Raw genomic sequence first — 19673 nt, forward strand, 5'->3', positions numbered from 1 at the left:
GGCAGAAGAGACAAACATTGAATTCAACACTATTTGGGGCATCCCTGACCATGTGCATCAGCATGAATTTGGATAACAGATCATCATTAGGCATAAAAAACCACGAACATACACAAACAAGGCAGGTTATTCAGATTTACTATTAATATCTGAATATTCCCTTTGAAATATTCACAACAATTCTACATGTAAATTAGAGTAAAAATCTCCTAGGATACTCTATATTTTGAAATTCTATATGTCACTTGAAGAATAGTTTAAATTTATTTTTGGAAGAGTTCCAAATACTGTGATAATTAATAATGATACAAAAATCTATTCATTTCAAGATCAAAAACAATTATCAACAACTTCCATAACTTAAATGGGAAACAAACTGAAAGTTAATGTGTTAGTAGACTATATTAGCCAGATAACTTAGGAAGAATATTACATACTTTTTCCATCAAAAAATGCTTATAAACATGTAAATACAAAGTAGAATAATAGGTATTGGAATATGTTATAATTCTAATAGTTGCAAAATTTTTATGTACTGGCATTGTCAAAGTTAAGAATGTATAAAAATGTATACCTCTGAGAACATGCACCTATAAAACATGTTTGATAGTCATTTAATTTAGAGGATCAGTCTTATTAATATAAATTATACCTATAATATACAGAAAATTCATTGAAATTGTGAGATACAGGGTTAAAATTTTTTACCTTGAAAACTCTGGTACATCGGCACTATATTAGTATTCAGCAATGCTTCAGAATATAGTTGATTTGAACCTTTATTTAGTTCTACAAAGAAAATAAAAAAAGACAACTATCTCATTCTTCATGAATAACATTAGAAATTATACTTTCTCATGTGAGGGCATTTTAAAAAATTAGCTGAGTATCACCTTAAACCCATAATACATTCCTAGGTATGGGGTCAAGGGAAAGTGCAATGTGTTTGGTCAAGTCCCTTAAAAAAAGTAAAATATTTAGATCTCTTCTTCAAGATGAATTTATCAAAGAAACAAAAGCTTAATCACAGCCCCAAAGTAAACATATTCAAATTTTACCTTATTTGCCTATTTCAACTAAAACTGTATTGTGTTGACAACCCTCTTTCCTTAAACTCTTCCACAGTGAGAAGAAAAAAGAGACTATCTGGCTTCAGAACACCTACTACCCAGAAAAAACATCGCAGGATGTCTGCCTCGAAATGCTGTACAAGGCTTCTTTGTATGGATTTTCAGCTTGGGCCTGGTCTATTTTTATAAAGCAATAGCCAAGTTCTGACTTCAGACACTTACTCCGGGGACTGGACTGGATATTGAGAATATTTGAGCACCTGGAGCCTTCTGGTTTTTGCCTTTTAAGGCCAGCCTCAAAATGTCTTCTCATTAACATACAAATTTGCCACATTAAAAATTGAACACTTAACTTCAAAAAGAAAAGAAAGCTAGTCCCTAGCGGCTCCATTTCTGTGAAAGAGCAAGCACACTTAGGCTCTGCCTACCCCTAATTCTTTGACAAATTACATCTTTCCTTTTTTAAAAAATTTTATTTATTTATTTGAGAGAGAGAGAGCATGAGTGATGAGCAGGGGTAGGTGGGTGGGAAGGCCAGAGGGAGAGGGAGAAGGAGGTTCCCTGGTCTCTGGGACCCTGGGATCATGACCTGAACCTAAGGCAGATGCTTAATGGCCTAAGCGCCATTACATGGCGCCCCTACATTTTTCCTTTTAATAAACAAATTATCTCCTTCCTAAGAACCCTGATATATCCTTCTGACCCAAGCTTTCTCAAATTCCATGTAAAAGAAATGTAGAAAAGTGAAAAATGTCCTATCTACAGTGTCCGCACTAAAAAAACTAAAGCAAACAAAAGCAAAAGTTTTCTAAAACTCAAACTTCAGACACTTTAAAAATTTTCCCTAGGAGTTATACTTCTCGTTCACCATTCTCACCAATTAAAAAACAAGATGATGTATTCGGCCTCATAAGGAAAAGAAAAGGAAGAGAGAAAGAGGCCAAGAGAAAGGGAAGGTCAGGGAGGTAGAAACTTACGCGGTGGGTAGAGGAACCCATAACTCAGCTCAGCGTTATTTTTATAAAAGGAACACTTATGGACAGGACTAAGAGAAATTCGAAGATCCTGGTAAAGACAGTTGGAAATGTCTTCTGCAGAGAAACTGTCCTGGAAAACAAAATGAAAAGAGCTATCAGGTGTCAGGCATACAAAAGGAAAGAAGATTGCTTTATGAGTAGCTGAAGATGGATCACACCATATGATTATAGAATTCTAGCTGTCCTTCACCATTTTCCCATTTTTCTAGCAGTATATTGATCTTTTTTCTAACTGAAATGCAAAAACTCTTTACGGTATTAAGGATACTAGTCATTTATCATATATGTGCAAATATTTTCCTATTATGCTGGGCTAATTTTGTGTATCACGTTTTTGTTTAGTCAATTGCAAACTTTTATGTAGCCAAATGTTGATTTGGGGGGACCCGAGTCTATCTTCCATACACAACTGCGCAGACTAAGGCTGAGGGTGGGGTGCCACTGAATAGCAGTGCAGCATGGAAACCTCAGGAGCACTGATGACTGAATTTATGCAGCATTGATTACATAAGAAAACCGAACATTTGAACAGAATTAAAGAACACTGTAATTAAGGCATGAAACAACAGTAAATCTGATGGGGACCTACAAAACACCATGCAGACTCCTATTTATCACAAAGTCAAGTAAAAAATGTGTCTAGTGTTGGAAGTCTTCAAAATTAGAACAATCATTTTATGGTAGAAACTTTATGGGATTATGTGACTATGTGTGGGTACATAATACATATATTTGTAACAGAGAAATTACATATATACCCGCACATATCCCCATCTTTTTATTTCACTTTCTCAGTGAGTATTAACAATAGTTTTATTTTTTAAATCCAGCTGCTACTCTCAGTTAAGCTCTCTCAAATCCCCTTTTCACCCCTTAAGGGCATCCTGTAGCTTGCCAGGCATTCAGTTCCTGAAAATCTGGTTGGTCTAGTTTAAAAACTTCAATTTGATTAAAATCTAAATCTCCTCCCCTTCCCCATTCTCTCTTTTTCAAGGCCTCACTTCTGTTACTCTTTCTACCAGGGCAACCAGCGGGCAGAGGTGAGGCGGAAGGGTGGTCTTATTCTGCCTGCCCCCCGCCTCAAATCTTTTCAAGGCCTTCCTGTGTTTTGGGATGTGGACAAATCCCTGGCCTCTCTCTGGTCTGGTTTGGGGGCCTTCCTGTAAGTGGTATATGCAGGGAGGTTACTGAGCTTTCATGACCTTCCCCATCAGTGAGGACCCCCTCAGGTGAACGCCACCAAGGAAAATCCTTGTGCTCACACATCTATGTATTTAGAGAAGAATCACTGCACCTGACTGCAAAATTGATTTCATAAAATTATAAATCAGAATCCTAAAATATTAATATAAACAAAAAGCAAGGGAGAAACTTCTAGTGCCTGCACATCCCTCATTTCACACAAGAAGAAATCCTCTCTGAGTCTCAAAGTCACATAGCTAGTTCATGGCAGAGCCAGAACCAGAACCTAATCTTCTGACTCAGAGTTCAGTGATCTAATTCAGGAACTGATGTTAGAGCCAAGATTAATTTACCCAAACTAACTCTGCTTTCGATGTTTTGCTTAATGATAATTTGAAATAATTACACATAGTTAAAGAAGCAACCAATACTTGCATTTCTGTCGACAGTGTAAGAGGTCCAAAGGGGCATCAGGAAGTCATGGCTATAACCACTCACAAACTGGTGCTGGTAGAGAAGACAGACCGAGGTGTTCCTCTGGAGAACTCTGGGTCTTCCATAAGGTAAAGTGCTGCACTTAATAACCTTCTCTTGGGTTGTAGGGGAAAAATGAAACCACCATTCAAACATACTTACTGTGACTTCTCTGACAATACATAATGATATATTCATCCAATTCTTTCCTCTACTTAACCCTATTGAAAAGTTATTTTTAACTATAAAAAAAAGCTAATTACAAAGAGCAGAACCATAAGGAATTAACAAAAGAGATTCACTATAGTTTTTGCCTATGAAGATTCTGAAAGATCGATGTAATAGCAAGAGATCACAAGAGGACACTATGTGAGATTGTTAGAAATTTTAGCATTAGGACTTAAAGAATATTGCTAAAATTCTTTAAACATTATTTTAATGATTTATTCTTCAGGGAAAACTCCAGACAGAGAAGTTTCTGGATGATATGGATGCTTGGAAAGCAAAAATTCACAACTAAACTTATGAGACTGAGCTGAATGAAAGAGTAATAGTATAGACCATTTATTGTACTTTTTCCAAGTACCAAGTGCTTTGTAGAGTCCTTTGTATACATCATCTAATTTAATTCTTACACAGCCCTATGAATTAAGATTATACGCCCATTGTACAAAAGAGAAATCGGTAGTTTACAGAGAGTGAATACTTTTTCCATGGACATATAGTTCCTCCACTCATATTCAAACACAGATCAATTCCAGAAGTGTCATCCTTCACCACAACACTGTCATCACAGGGTCATCAAAGATTTCTCTAAACATTTACAGATATTTTGATTTTATTTTATTTTTGAGAGAGAGGGAGAGAGTGAGAGTGCATGTGAACAGTGGGAGGAGCAGAAGGAGAGGGAGAGAGAGAATCCCAAGCAGATCCACACCCAGCGTGGAGCTCGATGTGGGGCTCGATCTCAGGACACTGAGATCATGACCTGAGCCGAAATCAAAGAGTTAGATGCTTAACTGACTGAGCCACCCCAGGTGCCCCACATTTACAGAGATTTTATATAGACAAATTCAACTTGGGAATTATGCAGAATTCACCTTTTTATTCCAGAAGGAAAAGAACTGAGCCAAGTAACTTAAGGATCAGAGACTATATCAAAGTGTTTCAGAGAATATATCAAAGTGTATCAGAGACCATATCAAAGGGATGCTGAACATCCCAGTCACAACTGACAAATGTTAGCAGTTATCTGTATATTAAGCCTACTTAATCTTCACTCAAAAGTTATGAAGAAATAACTTTAGATAAATAAGCCAATTTATATTCTCTTGTAATGAACTAAGAAGCAGGTGCGACAGAAATTTAACAGGTGTTTACAATGGACATCTGAAGGTCTCTTATAAACCTATAAAAATCTTCAAAATCTCAAACCACCTCCACTATGTTCATAAAAAGTAATTCAGCTTCCACTAAATATATGATGTGCTGTAAATATCCCTTCTTTCCTTATGTCGAATGGTCTAGACTGTCAAGCAAAGACATCTCCTCATCTCCTCAGGTGACAGTCCTCCACCACTACTTTTAGGTTATTGGTTGTTCTCAACTAACACCCCAAACCAATGTTCTGTGGTTCACATGGTTGAGAAAAAGCCTGCTTCCACATTCCAAGCTCAAGGGTAAACATGCCTTACCTTCTGCCACAGTCAAATTCAACTGTATCTCAAAATCCACAACTGGCAAGACCTAAAAAGTTAATAATACGATTTTAAGCAATGAGAGACATGAGGTTTGGTTTGGTTTTATTTTTGTCTTGAGACATGTTTTAATCTCGTAACAACTTCTACAGGCTAATTATTCCATCATGGAACAAAGATAAAGCCATCTTGTACAAGTCAAACATTTTTTTGACAAAGAGGAATAAAGTTCGGACGACATCTGCAAAAAGACAAAACTATTACCCAAGCATAACACTATGAATGAAAAGAATCATTGCATTATAATTTTTATCACTCCTCTTACAGTCTTTCTATCAGCCTAAAACAAAATGGAAAACATAAAATCAACTGCTCCCCATATCTTTAAGGACACTATCAGTTTTGTTCACTTGTCACATATTTTCATCTTCTTACAACTATATGTTAAGATAGGAGTAAAAAAGAAACAGTGCCATATTCCATTTCATACCCCCCAAAAATGCGATTTTCCCTCTAAATTTAAAATTAATTGAGAGATATTTTAGAGAAAGAATACTGTGTTTGGTTGATAATCAAGACCTCACTGCTACGATAACAGCACAGATTCCATGATTCAGGATCCTCCAGGACTCAGCTGGACTTCTCCCAACCTGCACCCAAGTCAAGTCACAGCACCAAGGGATAAAGACAGAGGTGAAAAATGCAAAACCCAGGAAGAGGAAAAATAAATGATAAAAGGGTGGCATGTGTTCCATCAGAATTAAACATAAATAGATATTTATGCCCACTCACAGACTTTAATTTGATCATTAAGTGTTTCTATAGCACGAGCTATGCAGAGGGTGCTGCAGGATCCAACTGGGCTACACTTTGGTCAGTACTTACTGAGGGATGGCACGAGCAGTCAAGGTTACGTCTGGGGGTTCTTGTGAAGGGGCACTGTACCACGGGGTGGACTTCTTTGGGATTCTTTGGGGTGTAAACAGGATTCTTTAGAAGGTGGTTAAGACTTCCATGAGTTCCGTTATTAGGAGCAGGTGTCAAATTCAGTAAATCTGCATAATTCCGAGAATGGTAAATGGTTACTTAGAGGTTTCAAAAGCAAATAAACAGCAGACTTATCCTATGACTTTTATTTTTTTAAACCTTATCTATATAAGAGTTCTTTACTCTCTACATAAAGTGAAACTATGAAACACTCTGGAATTTTAGAGCATTTATAACTATGATATCCTTAATGGAATTACTGATATGTATGCTATACTTCTGTATGGAAACTTCTGAATTTTAATGTGTATGACTATAGTAACCTCCATGGCATGCTTACTATATGCCAATCACTGTGCTAATGTATTTATCTTACTTAATCCTCAAAACAATTTAATAAGTTATTGCCAATATTTGGTAGATGAGTAGTCACTATGATTACTCATAGTGCTTTGCTCAAGGCCTCAAAGCTAGTACGGAGTAAGACCTAGGATTCAAAACCAGCTTTGTCTGAGTCTGACTCATGCTCTTGGTAATAACAACAGCAAATGCTTCTATAGTAAAGCACTTAGGATATGCCAGGCACTGTTTTAAGTGCTTTAGGACATATGAATTCATTTAAGTATATAGGCTCCCACTTAAAGAATTACACTGAGGACATATTTAAGGTTTGCAAATGCCCAGTATCATTGTCAGAAAAAGGAAGTAATATTTAAAACACAACACCCAACCATAAAAGTACTAAATAGTACACACTAAACGAGGCATGTATCTAATGGGTCCTCCTCAATTTCTACAACCTTGACATTGCCATGCATTCAACTCATCGCTACCAGAGGTTCCGCCTGTCTTGTGCACCCTTCACAGACTCCAAACTCTTTCTTGGGCTTCCACCCCAGACCTGTTTCGATTGTCATATAATTAAGCCCAAGGCCTGGCAAACTGTTACGCACTGGCGATGTACAGATCTCCCTCCTCTGCGTGCTCCACTTTACCTGTGCAGCCTAGTGGAAGAAACGTAAGTCATCAGATGGCACAATCCCCATATTTTTTTCAGTGACTCTGGGTCAGGAAGAAGAAGGTCTGTCTCCCCTCATCATCATCTCTACAAAGGTGCCCACCATGTGACCTACTTTTGATAATCCCATTCCAGCTCTGTTTTCAGAAGAAATGAAACAAGCCTGTTCCACTTACCACACATTAAATTATAGACCTCGATATTTTCAAAGGAGTCAACCTCAAGGCGGTGCTTGAATCCAGGTCCGTAGCCAATAAAGAGGGCCTAGATGGGCCAGAAAAGTAAGAGTGTGTCAATTCATTTCAGCTATGGACGTAGCTGGTGACAATATTATTTTACATTATCCATGCTGTACATATATAAACTGGTTAAGATAATGGGAAAAATACTGTGTCCGTGGACTTGGCGGGCTACTATTTTAACCCGTGTTGCACATTCAATCTAAGGACATGTGGGATATTTCTCTCAGCTTTACTGCAATTCCTGACTTGACAGAACAGAATGGATGATGAAATCATTGCTCATCTGTGAAATGGGATATAAATGTCACCCTGCCCATCTCACACAGTGCTGTAGGCATCAAATTAAATCACCGTTGTGGTATATCCTGAAATTTTAAATTGCTAGGTGGATGTAAGGCATCATCTTCACTTAGAACAAAAGTCTGATATCTTTTCCCCTATTAAATCACTAGTTTTCATTTACCATGGGGCAATGTTCTTAATGGAGCACAAATATATGCAAAGTAACTATTAGAAATTTAGTATGAGGTAAGAGTCACATGTTCATGAAACATGCATATAAAATTTTAACAAAATTCTATTAATGTAATGCCCAAAGCAAAACAGCTATAGAAAATTATAAGCTTCATTAATTCTCATTCAAGACATACAATCACACTCCACGTTTCTAAGTCTATAACTTTATACAGTTTTCTTCAGATATAAACTATTTTTTTAAGTATAACAAGTTTACTTACTTGCATATTTGAAAACAAATTGTCAGAACCATGGAATCCACTTCCACAATGTTTCCTTTCTGAAGGAGTCCTAATTTTGACATAATATGAATTAATGATGTAAAGTCTATTCATACTGCCAAATTTATAATCGTGACATTATTTCTGTCCATAAGGAATAAGTAACTATTTTGTTAAACAAACCAAAAAAAGGTAAACAAAACCACCAGGCTTGGAAAGCATCAAGAGGTCACCTTTATCTTTTATTTTGTAGATAAACCAACTCTATAAGCAGTGTGGCATGGAGGGGAAAAGCCACTAGCATTGACACATAACTAGTTTTGAACCCTGACTATGCTATTTACTAGCTGTGACTTTGGCAAGTTAGTTATCTTCTTCGGGTTTCAATTTCATGTTGGGTTGTTTGTACAAATTAAATGGCTTAGTCTAAAGAAATCTTTGGAATACAGTAGATGTTCATGAAATGTTAGTATATTATTAATATGAGGGTAAGGACCATCCCTTCCTTCATATTTTTCTTCCAAACACTAAAAGCACAGCTCTCTAGTGAAAGGAGAGACAGTGAAACGTTCACCCAATCCTTGTTCACTGCTTAGGTTTTGCTTTATCATCCTTGGCTTCCTGGCAACCATCAAAAGAGTTAATTATCATGTCTTGAGATATTAACAATATTAACCATCCGAATAATTTTCCAACACTCCAGAAAACTGAGGTGAAAAAACTACTCTATGAAGAAAGTAATTGCTTGTTATTATAAAGAGCTTTTACCAATTATTTGATGGATTTAAAGGTATTATTAGTATAGCTGTAATGTGCAGAAGAGATACAATGGTTAAGTGATAAGACTAATGTAGAACATAAGAAATAATCAATATGGATGTGAGCAGAGCAGCGGTTCCTAGCTGGGGGTGGATGGTCCTCCCCAGGGAATTTCCAGCAATATCTGGAGACATTTTTGTTTGGCACAACTGTGGAAAGTATACTTTTTCATCTAATGGGTAGAAGCCGGGGATGCTTTCAAACATCCTGCAATGCACAGGACAGCTACCCACAACAAAGAATTATCTGACCCAAAAGGTCAACAAGCCAAGGTTGAGAAACCCCGGGATAGAGTGAAGAGAATCATATTTGTACAGTTTTCATATAACAACATTGTTGGAAAGGACCCAGTGGTTACTTTGAATCACTAACATATCAGGCTAAGTTTACCTGGAAACCGTTAGAACTTACAATGCAAGCTGCCACTGAGGGTCCAAATAGAATGTCAAGGGCTCAATCCTGTCACTTTTGGCAAAGTGCAAACGCTTCGGTAAGAAATGTTTCAGGTAAGGTTTGAAGTGCTGGTTTGGTTCCCGGCACTGAAATTATAGAAGGTAAAGAAATACTCTTATTTCCATATTTTCTTAGGTGTAAATTTCTCTTGAAATTGTTTAATTCTGTATGAATTTTTTCTGATAAAAATTTTACCAGCCTGCTCAATAAGTCACAGATGCAAAAATAACTAAGTTCTTACTACTTATATAATGTCCAGTTGACCATTTCCAACAATTCAATACTCATTGCTGCATAAAAACCCCAAAACTCTTAGACCATGTAACTCGATTTTATGAGTTACTACTGGTATTCTTTTCGAACACTTACAACTACAATGTTAAGAATTTTCTTTAAAACCTAAAACATATCAAGTAAAAAAATGTACTATAGATAACATCAAGACAAAAACTTGTTTTTTAAATGGGCATAAAAAAGACTGGTAGGAAATATATAATACCTATGGTGTTATAGCTATAAATTTTTTTCCTTCTGTTTTTTTCCAATTATTTCTTTACTGTCATAAAAATTAAACAATGACAATAAACGAATTCTTAAAACCTTTTTTTAAAAGATGTATTTATTTATTTATTTATTTATTTATTTATTTATTTGAGAGAGGGGGATGAGTGGGGCAGGGGGAAAGGAAGGAGCAGATTCCCAGGTGAGCAGGGAGACTGACATAGGCTCAATCTTGGGACCCCAAGATCATGACCTGAGCTGAAGGCAGACTATAAACGTCTGCCTTCCAGGTACCCCCTTAAAAACTTTCAACACTAGTTTATTGGGACATGTCCTTAAAGACCTTTAAAAACAATAGGGCATTTAAATGCTGGCCCACATACTCAAAAATTCTAATGCTAAAATCCTAAGAACAGATACTGAAGCTCTTTTCTAAATATATATTAAACAAAACTAACAATAACTAGATAATGAAAACATAAAGATACTCACAGAAAGATTTCTGGCAAGGTCTTCATAATCAACTGAGGGGGGACAAAGGTAAGAATTAATTGTTGATGGTATGCCACAATTAAAAATAAAACAAAAATGCTGAATGTCGGACTCAAACTCTATATTTAAGTATCAAAACAGGTTTCAAACAGCCTATTTAAATCATTATTTATTAGTCATTGGCAGGAATGAGACAGATCGTTAGGAACCACCCGTCTGTGAAATTGTGTCATATTGTTAAATGAAAAGGCAAGTTACAGAATATCTATCCATCCATCTCTTCATCCATATGTGTCCAACCATCTGACCATCCATCTAACTGTCCATGCATCTAGATCTAGTACGATTTCATGGTATAAAATTAAAAAACAAACATGTCTCATATACGCATACCAGATATCTAGGAAGACATTGTCCAAGCCTAGCAATGCTTATCTCTAGAGAGAGGAAATGAGTTGTGAATTAGGGAGGTTTAGGGAAATTGTTACTTTTTACTTTACACATTTTGATATTCGATAATTCCAGAACTTCCAAATGAGAAGGACATAGGGCATCTTAGAAGAGGGTGCAAGTAGACTAGTTTTGAAACTGAATTTGTATAGCAAGACCACAGATTTAGTGTATTCTATGCTACAAATCAATGAATGTCTAGCTTTCCAAAGATTCTTCTAGCTATACTTTACATAAGTTTGAGAAAATTATTCAGATAAGAGAACATGTATTGTATATATATTTTATGTATGTATATTGATAAATTAATTTGGAAAACAGAGACCTAATGAGATAAGGGTGTGGTCAAAGCTTAGGCATCCCATCCTAAACAGGGCATTGCCCCCACCTGTACAGTTTTTATAACAGGCTTTGTAACAATTGTATACTACTTTCATAAATTAAAAAAAAATACTAATTAAAACTTGCCAAGCATATAGAGTCTATGCTGAGTGTCACTATGTTAACATACTGTTTAATATTTGCATAAACATTTTCCTGCAGTGAAATCTATGTCTCCTCATGAATATTCGAAATTATCTATGGAAATGTACAACACAGCAGTGCCCAAACCTAACCAATTCCGTTAAAAGTTGGACAAGCTTTTTTCTCTATTTTAAAGTTAACTATAACAAAAAGATAAACAAGACTTGCTGTAGGTATCTGACAGTTACCAAAGACGGCAATCAAAAAGCAGGCTATAATGGAGGTGCAAACAATTAGGAAATGGACTTCACTTGCAAAAGAATTAATATTTTAAAAAATTTCTTGGCAGTTGGGGTTCCACATGTAGTCAACACAGAATGTGAAATTTCTTCTTCTCTGTTTACAAAACACACTCTTACTGTGTTTTGGAATGGTCAAGGACAGAAACCTGTTGTTTATAGAATTTTAAGAACTACAGAATTGCCAACATTCCTCCTCATAATAGAATATTATTCTATAACAGCTCTAAGCTATTTTAATGGATTGTCATTAATTAAACTTGAATACATCCAGCTGAACTTTTCAGAGTTTTTTTAGTACAAGTAATCTCGAATCTAACACAAGTAAAACACACACTACAACATAAAATTGTACTAAGCTCATCAAATAATATGCTTAGCAATCAATAACAGAGATAAGTGGTTAGACCTGTGTCCTCACACCCAATGCCTTTATAAAATCCCTTTGGGTGCAGAAGATCTGCATTGGAAAATTAAGCATGAAAGGAAATTAACTCTGATTGAGGCAGTTTAGTGTAGAGATAGAATAAGTTAGAGGAATGTATTCTGGATGTAATCATATTCAAAGTTAGCATCCATATATACTTACATGTAAAATACTTATCTGGGACATCAGAGGGTCTCAATCGAGCTGCAGGTCCATATACAATTCTAATATCTTTAACATCTCCCAAATATTTATTCAGATATACGTATTTCTTGCAACTGCCTTGTTCCATGCCTGAGAGAAAAAAATTCCCAAACGTGTTGCAACTTTAATAAGGAATTTAACTTTTAGAAGAGAATTTCTTTCACCTCCAGAATTTAATTCAATAACTATGTGCTCAGTGCGCACGTTAGTTAAGCATCTGATAGGTAAGACACAAAATTTCAGCTATTTATACCACTTCACTTCCAAAAAAACCAACTTTTTCCCTTCCTTCATCCACAATTAGTTTAGTATTTCTTCTTATATATGTATTACAGTATCTTTATGTGAGGAGGAATATCACAGTTTCAGATTGAATATAAAAGCCTATTCATTTTCCCCAAATCACCTAGAATATGAACGGTAGCATAAAATTCTCAGTCTCATTCCAGAACTGTAGCTTCTTTGGAACAGAACTTCTTATAACTGTTTCTAGAAATAGCTTTTAGTAATTATTTCTGAAGCAAACAATAACAACAAGAAAAACCAACAAAAAGAACTTGTTTTCTATTATGCACTCATTGCTTCTGTACTCTCAAGGCTGTTACACAAACATGTTCTAAAGGTCAAAGTAAGTAAAAATGAAATTAACAAAGCACCAGAATTAATTTATACTGGTTCTAAAATCAGATTTATCATGCTAAAGAAAATAGGAAAAGCACATAATAATGCGTTCAAGTTAAATTTAAAATTGTTAGACTAGATTTACCAAAATTTAATATTAAATCCTTTTTTTTAACTATTTAAAATTCCTGGTGTAAACCTTCCCCAAATCAGGAGATGGGTACATTGTCACTGATAGGCTCTTAGGTTTCTGTGAATTCTGCATTTTATTTGTACTTTATGTTTAATATAATTTTTTCCTAAAAACTTTCCACAAGAAACTACATTAAAAAAATTAACTATAACAATCAGAAGAAATAATGAAACAATAACCAATCAAGGAAACTTTTTTGGGAGCACTATTTAACCTGGAGGGTAAATGATGCAAAGTCAGATTACCATGATCTGAAATAAGGATAAGATTCAGGCATCGATGCAAGTTCAGCTCTTTTAGACCATCCATCAGCATGCCAACCATGTTGTCAACCCTCTGCAATGCTCTGATGACCTATGAAAGGGAAGCAATTTCATGTGATGGATTCCATACTAATGGCTATTTCTATACAAAGCTATCTCTGTGAATACAAGGAAAGTTCAGTGGATGCAACTACTATGATGAACTGACTGACATTAAGCTAAGACAGGGCAGGTAAAACAATGCCCATTAATAAAAGAAGGGTCCAAATCCCATACATATGTGCTCAATTTTAAGTACTGGGAATGACACCAGCTGATCTGATTGTCTAAACTGTCAAAAATGTTAAAATTATTCATGAAATGCTTTTTAGAATTCTTGTATTTGATTTTTAAGATTAGAACTAGGAATACAACCCATTATTTCCCTACAAACTGCATATATTTTGCATATGATATAGCACAAGGACACAAAAGAGCAAATGGTTTTAGCAACTTGCTTTTGACATTTCTCTTTTCAGCTCTCCTTGCAAAACCACCTGAGGAAAATTCTTTGCAATTCTACATGTGCTGTTATGTATCAAATCAGTCTTATCTCTATGGTCAATGAATTTCACTGTAATATGAAACAAACTCCCTCAATATGGTCTTTCATTCACTCAAAGCTACCCAAGTAATTCGAATTGGAATTTTTAAGTATTAAAGTGGGTTTCGATGTGGCAGTAATATTAGAATTTAATAGAGGTTACAAGTTGGTGAATATGATATGAAAAGCAATGGCCTCAATCTTGAATGCAGATGAATCAGCAAAGTAGTACTTTAGTAGTACAAAGTAGCAAAGCTTCAGTGAAATTAGAAAAGCAATGGCTTTACAATTCATATGATCTGATAATCTAATAATTACCAAATGAGTCTTAGACTTCCTTGTAGCCAAACTGACCTGGAGAGAAGTCTTAAGTGTAGGGGAATTTAGTAAACGAATAAAAATTACCCTAGCATCTGGCCAACTGAAAGCAGTATTTGATCTTTTAAAGCACTATACTGATTACAAACATAGCCAGGAGTGAGCTAAGTTCCTGAAAGAGTGTCAGGTCAAATAAGACCTTACACTGACAGCCTTAATCCATGAGCTGTTTCCCCATCTCTAGCTTCCTAGTAACCGCTCAATAAAACCATAGTTATTTCAAATTCTCTACAATTCTGACAAAATTTCCTATTTTTTGATGCCCAAGCTCTATTGTGAGTCTGAGCTCAGAGATCAGAGATATATCTCTTAGGGTAGAGAGGTCATGGGAGGCTTCTTGTGCTATCTGACTAATTCTCCTATATTTACATAGAAAACTGGAGTCTTACCCATTTACAACATTTCCAAAGAGCCCTTAGTTTTTAGGTCAGTGTAAAGAGAAATGGAGTGGATAAAGGCTTTGGAATTGAGAATATAGAATTTATCATCGGTTCGATTTAGCACTGTGGAATGTATAGACAAGAAAAATTCTCCCTACTGTTATTTTTATGAAAGGGCATCCTTTGGTTTAGTAAAACTGTGCTTACGACTCATTCCAGAATCCTGGAATCTTAGAGAGTAGTCTAGAAACCTGCTTCAAAGCAAAGTTTAGTTAGAAGTAATCACTGATAAAAAGGTACTTACTTCACTGCTGACTGGTCCATATGAATGACCTGAAGAATCTGGTTCTTCTAAATACAGAGTGTAAAAGTGTGGTCTAAATCAAACAGCATCAAAATGTAATATTTTATAAACACATTGTAAAACAGAACGGAAAGAATAATTTAACAATCGATAGTGATTAAAAAGTCTACAACACTGGGGTAACATTTCTAAACTTGCTAAGAAATAATTTACAGGTTTGGAGTTCTTCAAAATGCTCCATAAAAATAATTCATTTGGATATAAAAGGCCAGAGCCAATTGCAAAGTTTCTTGCAGCTCATTTTAAAATATTGTGTAATTTCTATAAAACGAAGGAGTATTTACCATAGAAATTAGGCCTTTACATACCTTTCATCTTTAGGAAGCTGCAACCACTTAAGAACAGCCAAAATCCTTTCTTCAAATGGTATTGAACTAAAATTAAGAATAAGTAAAATGAAACAATTTGTGACAATTATCCGAGTTTAAAACATCAGTGTTTTTCTTACCCAAAATAGCACTGAAAGACTAAAATAATCCCATGCATTAATTGTGTTTAAAACAGTGCAAAAGTTTAATTTGAAAACTCAAATTTGTTTCCCCAACAGAGGAACAAAGGTTAAGCTTTACACATATGAAACCTGTACCTGGGTTTAAAAATTTGCTTCTTGGGGTGCTTAGGTGGGGCAGCCTGTTAATCGTATGTATGACTCTTGATTTTAGCTCAGGTCGTGATCTCAGGGTCGTGAGATCAAGCCCTGTGTGGGGCTCCCCACTCAGTGAGGAGTCTGCTTGAGATTCTCTCTCTCCTTCTCCCTTTGCACCTCCCCCCACCCACACATTCTCTCTCTCAAATAGATCTTTAAAAAATAATAAATAAATAAATAAATAAATAAAAATAAAAATTTGCTTTTATATCTACTTGAGGATATTATTCCTATATCTGAGAACAGCAATTGCTAGCAGGTGAATAACCCATGTGTCAATACATTCTACAAAGGGTACCTCATGGACAGCTCACTCACTCGTGACTCTTAAATAAAAATTGGGAGTCAATCCCCACAACTTCATTTTTTATTCCTGCCCAAATATCTGAATGCAAACTCCAACATGTTACCAGCGCTTTCTACAAAACTTCTAGAAAAAAACTTTGTCTACTTTTACTGTCCATCCAACTACCCAAAACTTATTTACCCTCCATCTAAAAGGTAGAGTTCTTTTTCTGACTGTTCTCCTTTTTCAGCCAACACATCACAGAAATGCCGGAACTTGGGACTTGATAAAAAAGAGAAACTTGAGGTTTAAAACAGATTAGCTGTTCTGAAAAAAGTGCACCTATACATACCTATTATACATTTTATAGATGTCTGGGAGAATTCCATTAATTTCAACATCTGATCCTGGCCAAAAAAATGTACCACTTTTCAGGCCTTGATGTTTAGCAGTGAGCCAAATCTGGGGAAGAGAATGAAGGCAAGTCAGAAATGTACAACCGTGCGTCTGTTAGGAAAGTATGTGTTCATGCGACATCAATGCACTCCTCTCCAGTGTTAGTGTTTTTGAGGTTAAGGAGCTTCAGCAGTGAGACTATAAAATAACCACTTAGTAGGACTCAGCAGCAAAATGAAATGAAATAATCAGAGATTAAAGTAACCTAAAAAATATAGACACCATCAGTTGGCAACCTCTGCAACTTTCTGAGCCCTAGCCTTACTTAATGGGCTCCCCTTGAAAGAAGAAAATATTCCCAAGCATACATGTATGTAATTTGTTAACATTTTTGTTATGTAACTAACACTTACATGTACTTACTGCCAATTACAATTCTAAATAGTATCTCCATAAGCATCCCAATTATTAATTTGGCTAATCCTCAGAATCACACCCCGAGGTAGTTAATGATATCATCTACAGTATAAATCTGAGAAAACTGAGCCACAGAAAGAATAATTTGCCCAAAGTCACATCATTTTAAATATCAGCACGAAAATTTGAATTTATACCCTGCAAATTAAACATCATGCTCTTTTTCCTTCTTAGAGGGATATCAAGACTATCCAAAAAGACCCCACAGAATTTTTTTGGCAATTTTTTAAAAAATACAAAGAACACATCTAAATCATGGCCAGAAGGAACCTTCTAAGTTAGCATATACAAATGAAGTCAAAGTTTACCTCCTTTAGAAACAGTTAGTTTTATGTGGATCAAAATATGGCCCCCAGACCACTGCTATAAACTACTAGGTACAAGAAGGTAGAATCAAGCAGAAAAGAAAAAGGATTCAGAATTTCCCCAACGCAGCTATGAAATAAAACTACTCCCATTACACAATGATACAAGCTGTATTTAGGATTATCAGCATTCATCTCCATCTACAAAAGGATGGCCACGGACAAGATCAATGATGTAGGTTATTAAAAGCTCCAGGGAATCTGTTATTTTACTCTAATTGAAATAGATGAGAATAATTAAAAAAAAAAAAACCATTTTAGTAGCTAAAACAAACAAACAAACAAACAACTCACTGGTTCTCCTCTGTACCACTCAGGATTAAATTTCTCCTTACTTTTAAGTGCAAAGAAAGCGTTCATTTTGGGATCATACATTTTATTGTCAATTATGCCATGAGATTCTGGATAAAGTCCCTAAAAATACAAAAACAGGTTTTATGCAAGTTGTGAGTTTTTAAATGTTAAATAAAGTCAAAGAACAAAATCATCGAAGAGAAACAGGTAACTGAAGCTACAAGAAACTTAACATAGTTTAAGGAGAGAAGAACAAAACAATGGGATTGCCAAAATACAACCAACCAACCACTCAAGATCTTATACAGTATTTGTGTTTTAAATTATGTAACAGGAGAAAATAAGTGAGGAATCGTATGGATGAGGGTCTACATAAATGGCAGCCCCTCCAATTTTTTTAAAGATTTTATTTTTATGTACTTATTTATTTGAGAGAGACAGAGTGCAAGCAGGGCTAAGAGCAGAGGGAGAGGGACAGGCAGACTCCATGCTGAGCACAGAGTCTGACATAGGCCAGATCTCACAACCCTGAGATCATGACCTGGGCCGAAATCAAGAGTCGAATACTTAACCAACTGAGCCACCCTGGCACCCCTACAGCTTCCCCAATTTTTAAAAAAGTGTTGTATTTTCCTTTTGCATTGCTAAGTAAAGCATTTCTGTAGAACAAACTTTGTTTTAGTTGAGTCTGAGAATAGCTCGTATTAATACAAGCTAAAGAATTAATTTTCTGGCTTCAACCCTAATGCCTAATGAATTTGACTTGTTTTTCTGGACTCCAATTAAACTGGGAAACTTTGAAACAAAAACAGGCCTGTAATCCTCTCTAGAGTCAGGCAAAACGGATTGCTTAAACTCATACATCAAGATGATTGGAAAGACAAGTTGAGAACCCACGAGTGTAGGACAAATTTGTAAAAATACAGCAAGCTACAAAACTGTAAGAAGAAACAAGAAACAAAAATTGGAGAAATCTTAAAACTGAAAGGAAACCAAGAAATCATTTGTTGGAGTCTTTATAGTCACCTCTTTTCAAGATGGAAAAACTGAGACCAGAAGGTAAAGTGACCTTCCCCAAACTGCCGTTAATTAGCGGCAGGGCAAAGGCTAGGTTTCCTTGCTTAACTATATACTGGAAAAGAAGTTATTCTTTTCTGATCTGATGTCTAATTATTCCCTCAAAAAATGTAACATTTACATCTCACTTCTGTGAACAACATATAAAAGTTGAAACTTGGAGCTTACAGTGACAATGCTGTAGTGATTGGGAAAAGTTTTTGTTGGATACACTGGTCTCATGTTTTTGGTGTGCGTTCCACAGTTTTCTACAAGGGAAAAAAAATTAAAGATTGCTATTAAATGCAATTGAAAATCTGTTTACTTCATCTAGCTTTGCTAGCAAATAAGTCTAAATAGTGTTAAAAAATTAACCCAGGAGGGATTTATAACCATATAAAACTTTAGGGTTAATTATAAAGCAACACTATAGATTCAAATTCAAAGATAAGAGTTAATTTTTCTCAGAAAAATATTAAACAAGATAATTAAGCCAATGAAAGAATTATCCCATGCTTATCAATAACATTAAGTTCCAGATGGACCATGTGTAATAATGATGCCTACTAGATCTTTGTCTGATATTACTTAGTGGTCACATACCTAAGTTTTAAGAGGTAGTTAAAAAACAAACAAACTGCATTGGTAGCAAAATCTGCAAAATTAAAACAAGGGGGAAGCAGTAGCTGGGGTGGGGGACAGTGTTCCAGTGTGAAAATCCAGAACCAGCTAACTCTGGACAAACTCAACACGGCTTGAAAGACAAAAGGCATCGTCTGGCTTCATGCCAGAGAAAGGACAGAAGTCAGACTGCTCC

At 35.5% G+C, this 19673-nt stretch overlaps 1 protein-coding gene across 1 annotated transcript in view; it reads right to left on the minus strand.

Annotated features, from left to right (window-relative positions):
* The window catches only part of ENPP1 (ectonucleotide pyrophosphatase/phosphodiesterase 1), a 69891-nt gene that overhangs the window by 7039 nt on the left and 43179 nt on the right, over window positions 1-19673 (minus strand). The window contains exons 7-22 of the mRNA XM_028125335.2: window positions 19046-19125; window positions 17801-17920; window positions 16621-16730; window positions 15645-15710; window positions 15277-15349; window positions 13614-13722; window positions 12513-12644; window positions 10710-10741; window positions 9675-9802; window positions 8445-8514; window positions 7642-7729; window positions 6346-6515; window positions 5458-5509; window positions 3725-3879; window positions 2048-2177; window positions 709-789 (exon numbers count right to left, since the gene is read on the minus strand). Coding sequence (XP_027981136.1) covers window positions 709-789; window positions 2048-2177; window positions 3725-3879; window positions 5458-5509; window positions 6346-6515; window positions 7642-7729; window positions 8445-8514; window positions 9675-9802; window positions 10710-10741; window positions 12513-12644; window positions 13614-13722; window positions 15277-15349; window positions 15645-15710; window positions 16621-16730; window positions 17801-17920; window positions 19046-19125 — 1596 coding nt within the window. The remainder of the gene's footprint in view (window positions 1-708; window positions 790-2047; window positions 2178-3724; window positions 3880-5457; window positions 5510-6345; window positions 6516-7641; window positions 7730-8444; window positions 8515-9674; window positions 9803-10709; window positions 10742-12512; window positions 12645-13613; window positions 13723-15276; window positions 15350-15644; window positions 15711-16620; window positions 16731-17800; window positions 17921-19045; window positions 19126-19673) is intronic.

Source organism: Eumetopias jubatus, unplaced genomic scaffold, assembly GCF_037043125.1.
Source record: "Eumetopias jubatus isolate StellerSeaLion01/CBP00866 unplaced genomic scaffold, mEumJub1_p1.0 scaffold_6, whole genome shotgun sequence".
NCBI classification, from domain to species: domain Eukaryota; kingdom Metazoa; phylum Chordata; class Mammalia; order Carnivora; family Otariidae; genus Eumetopias; species Eumetopias jubatus.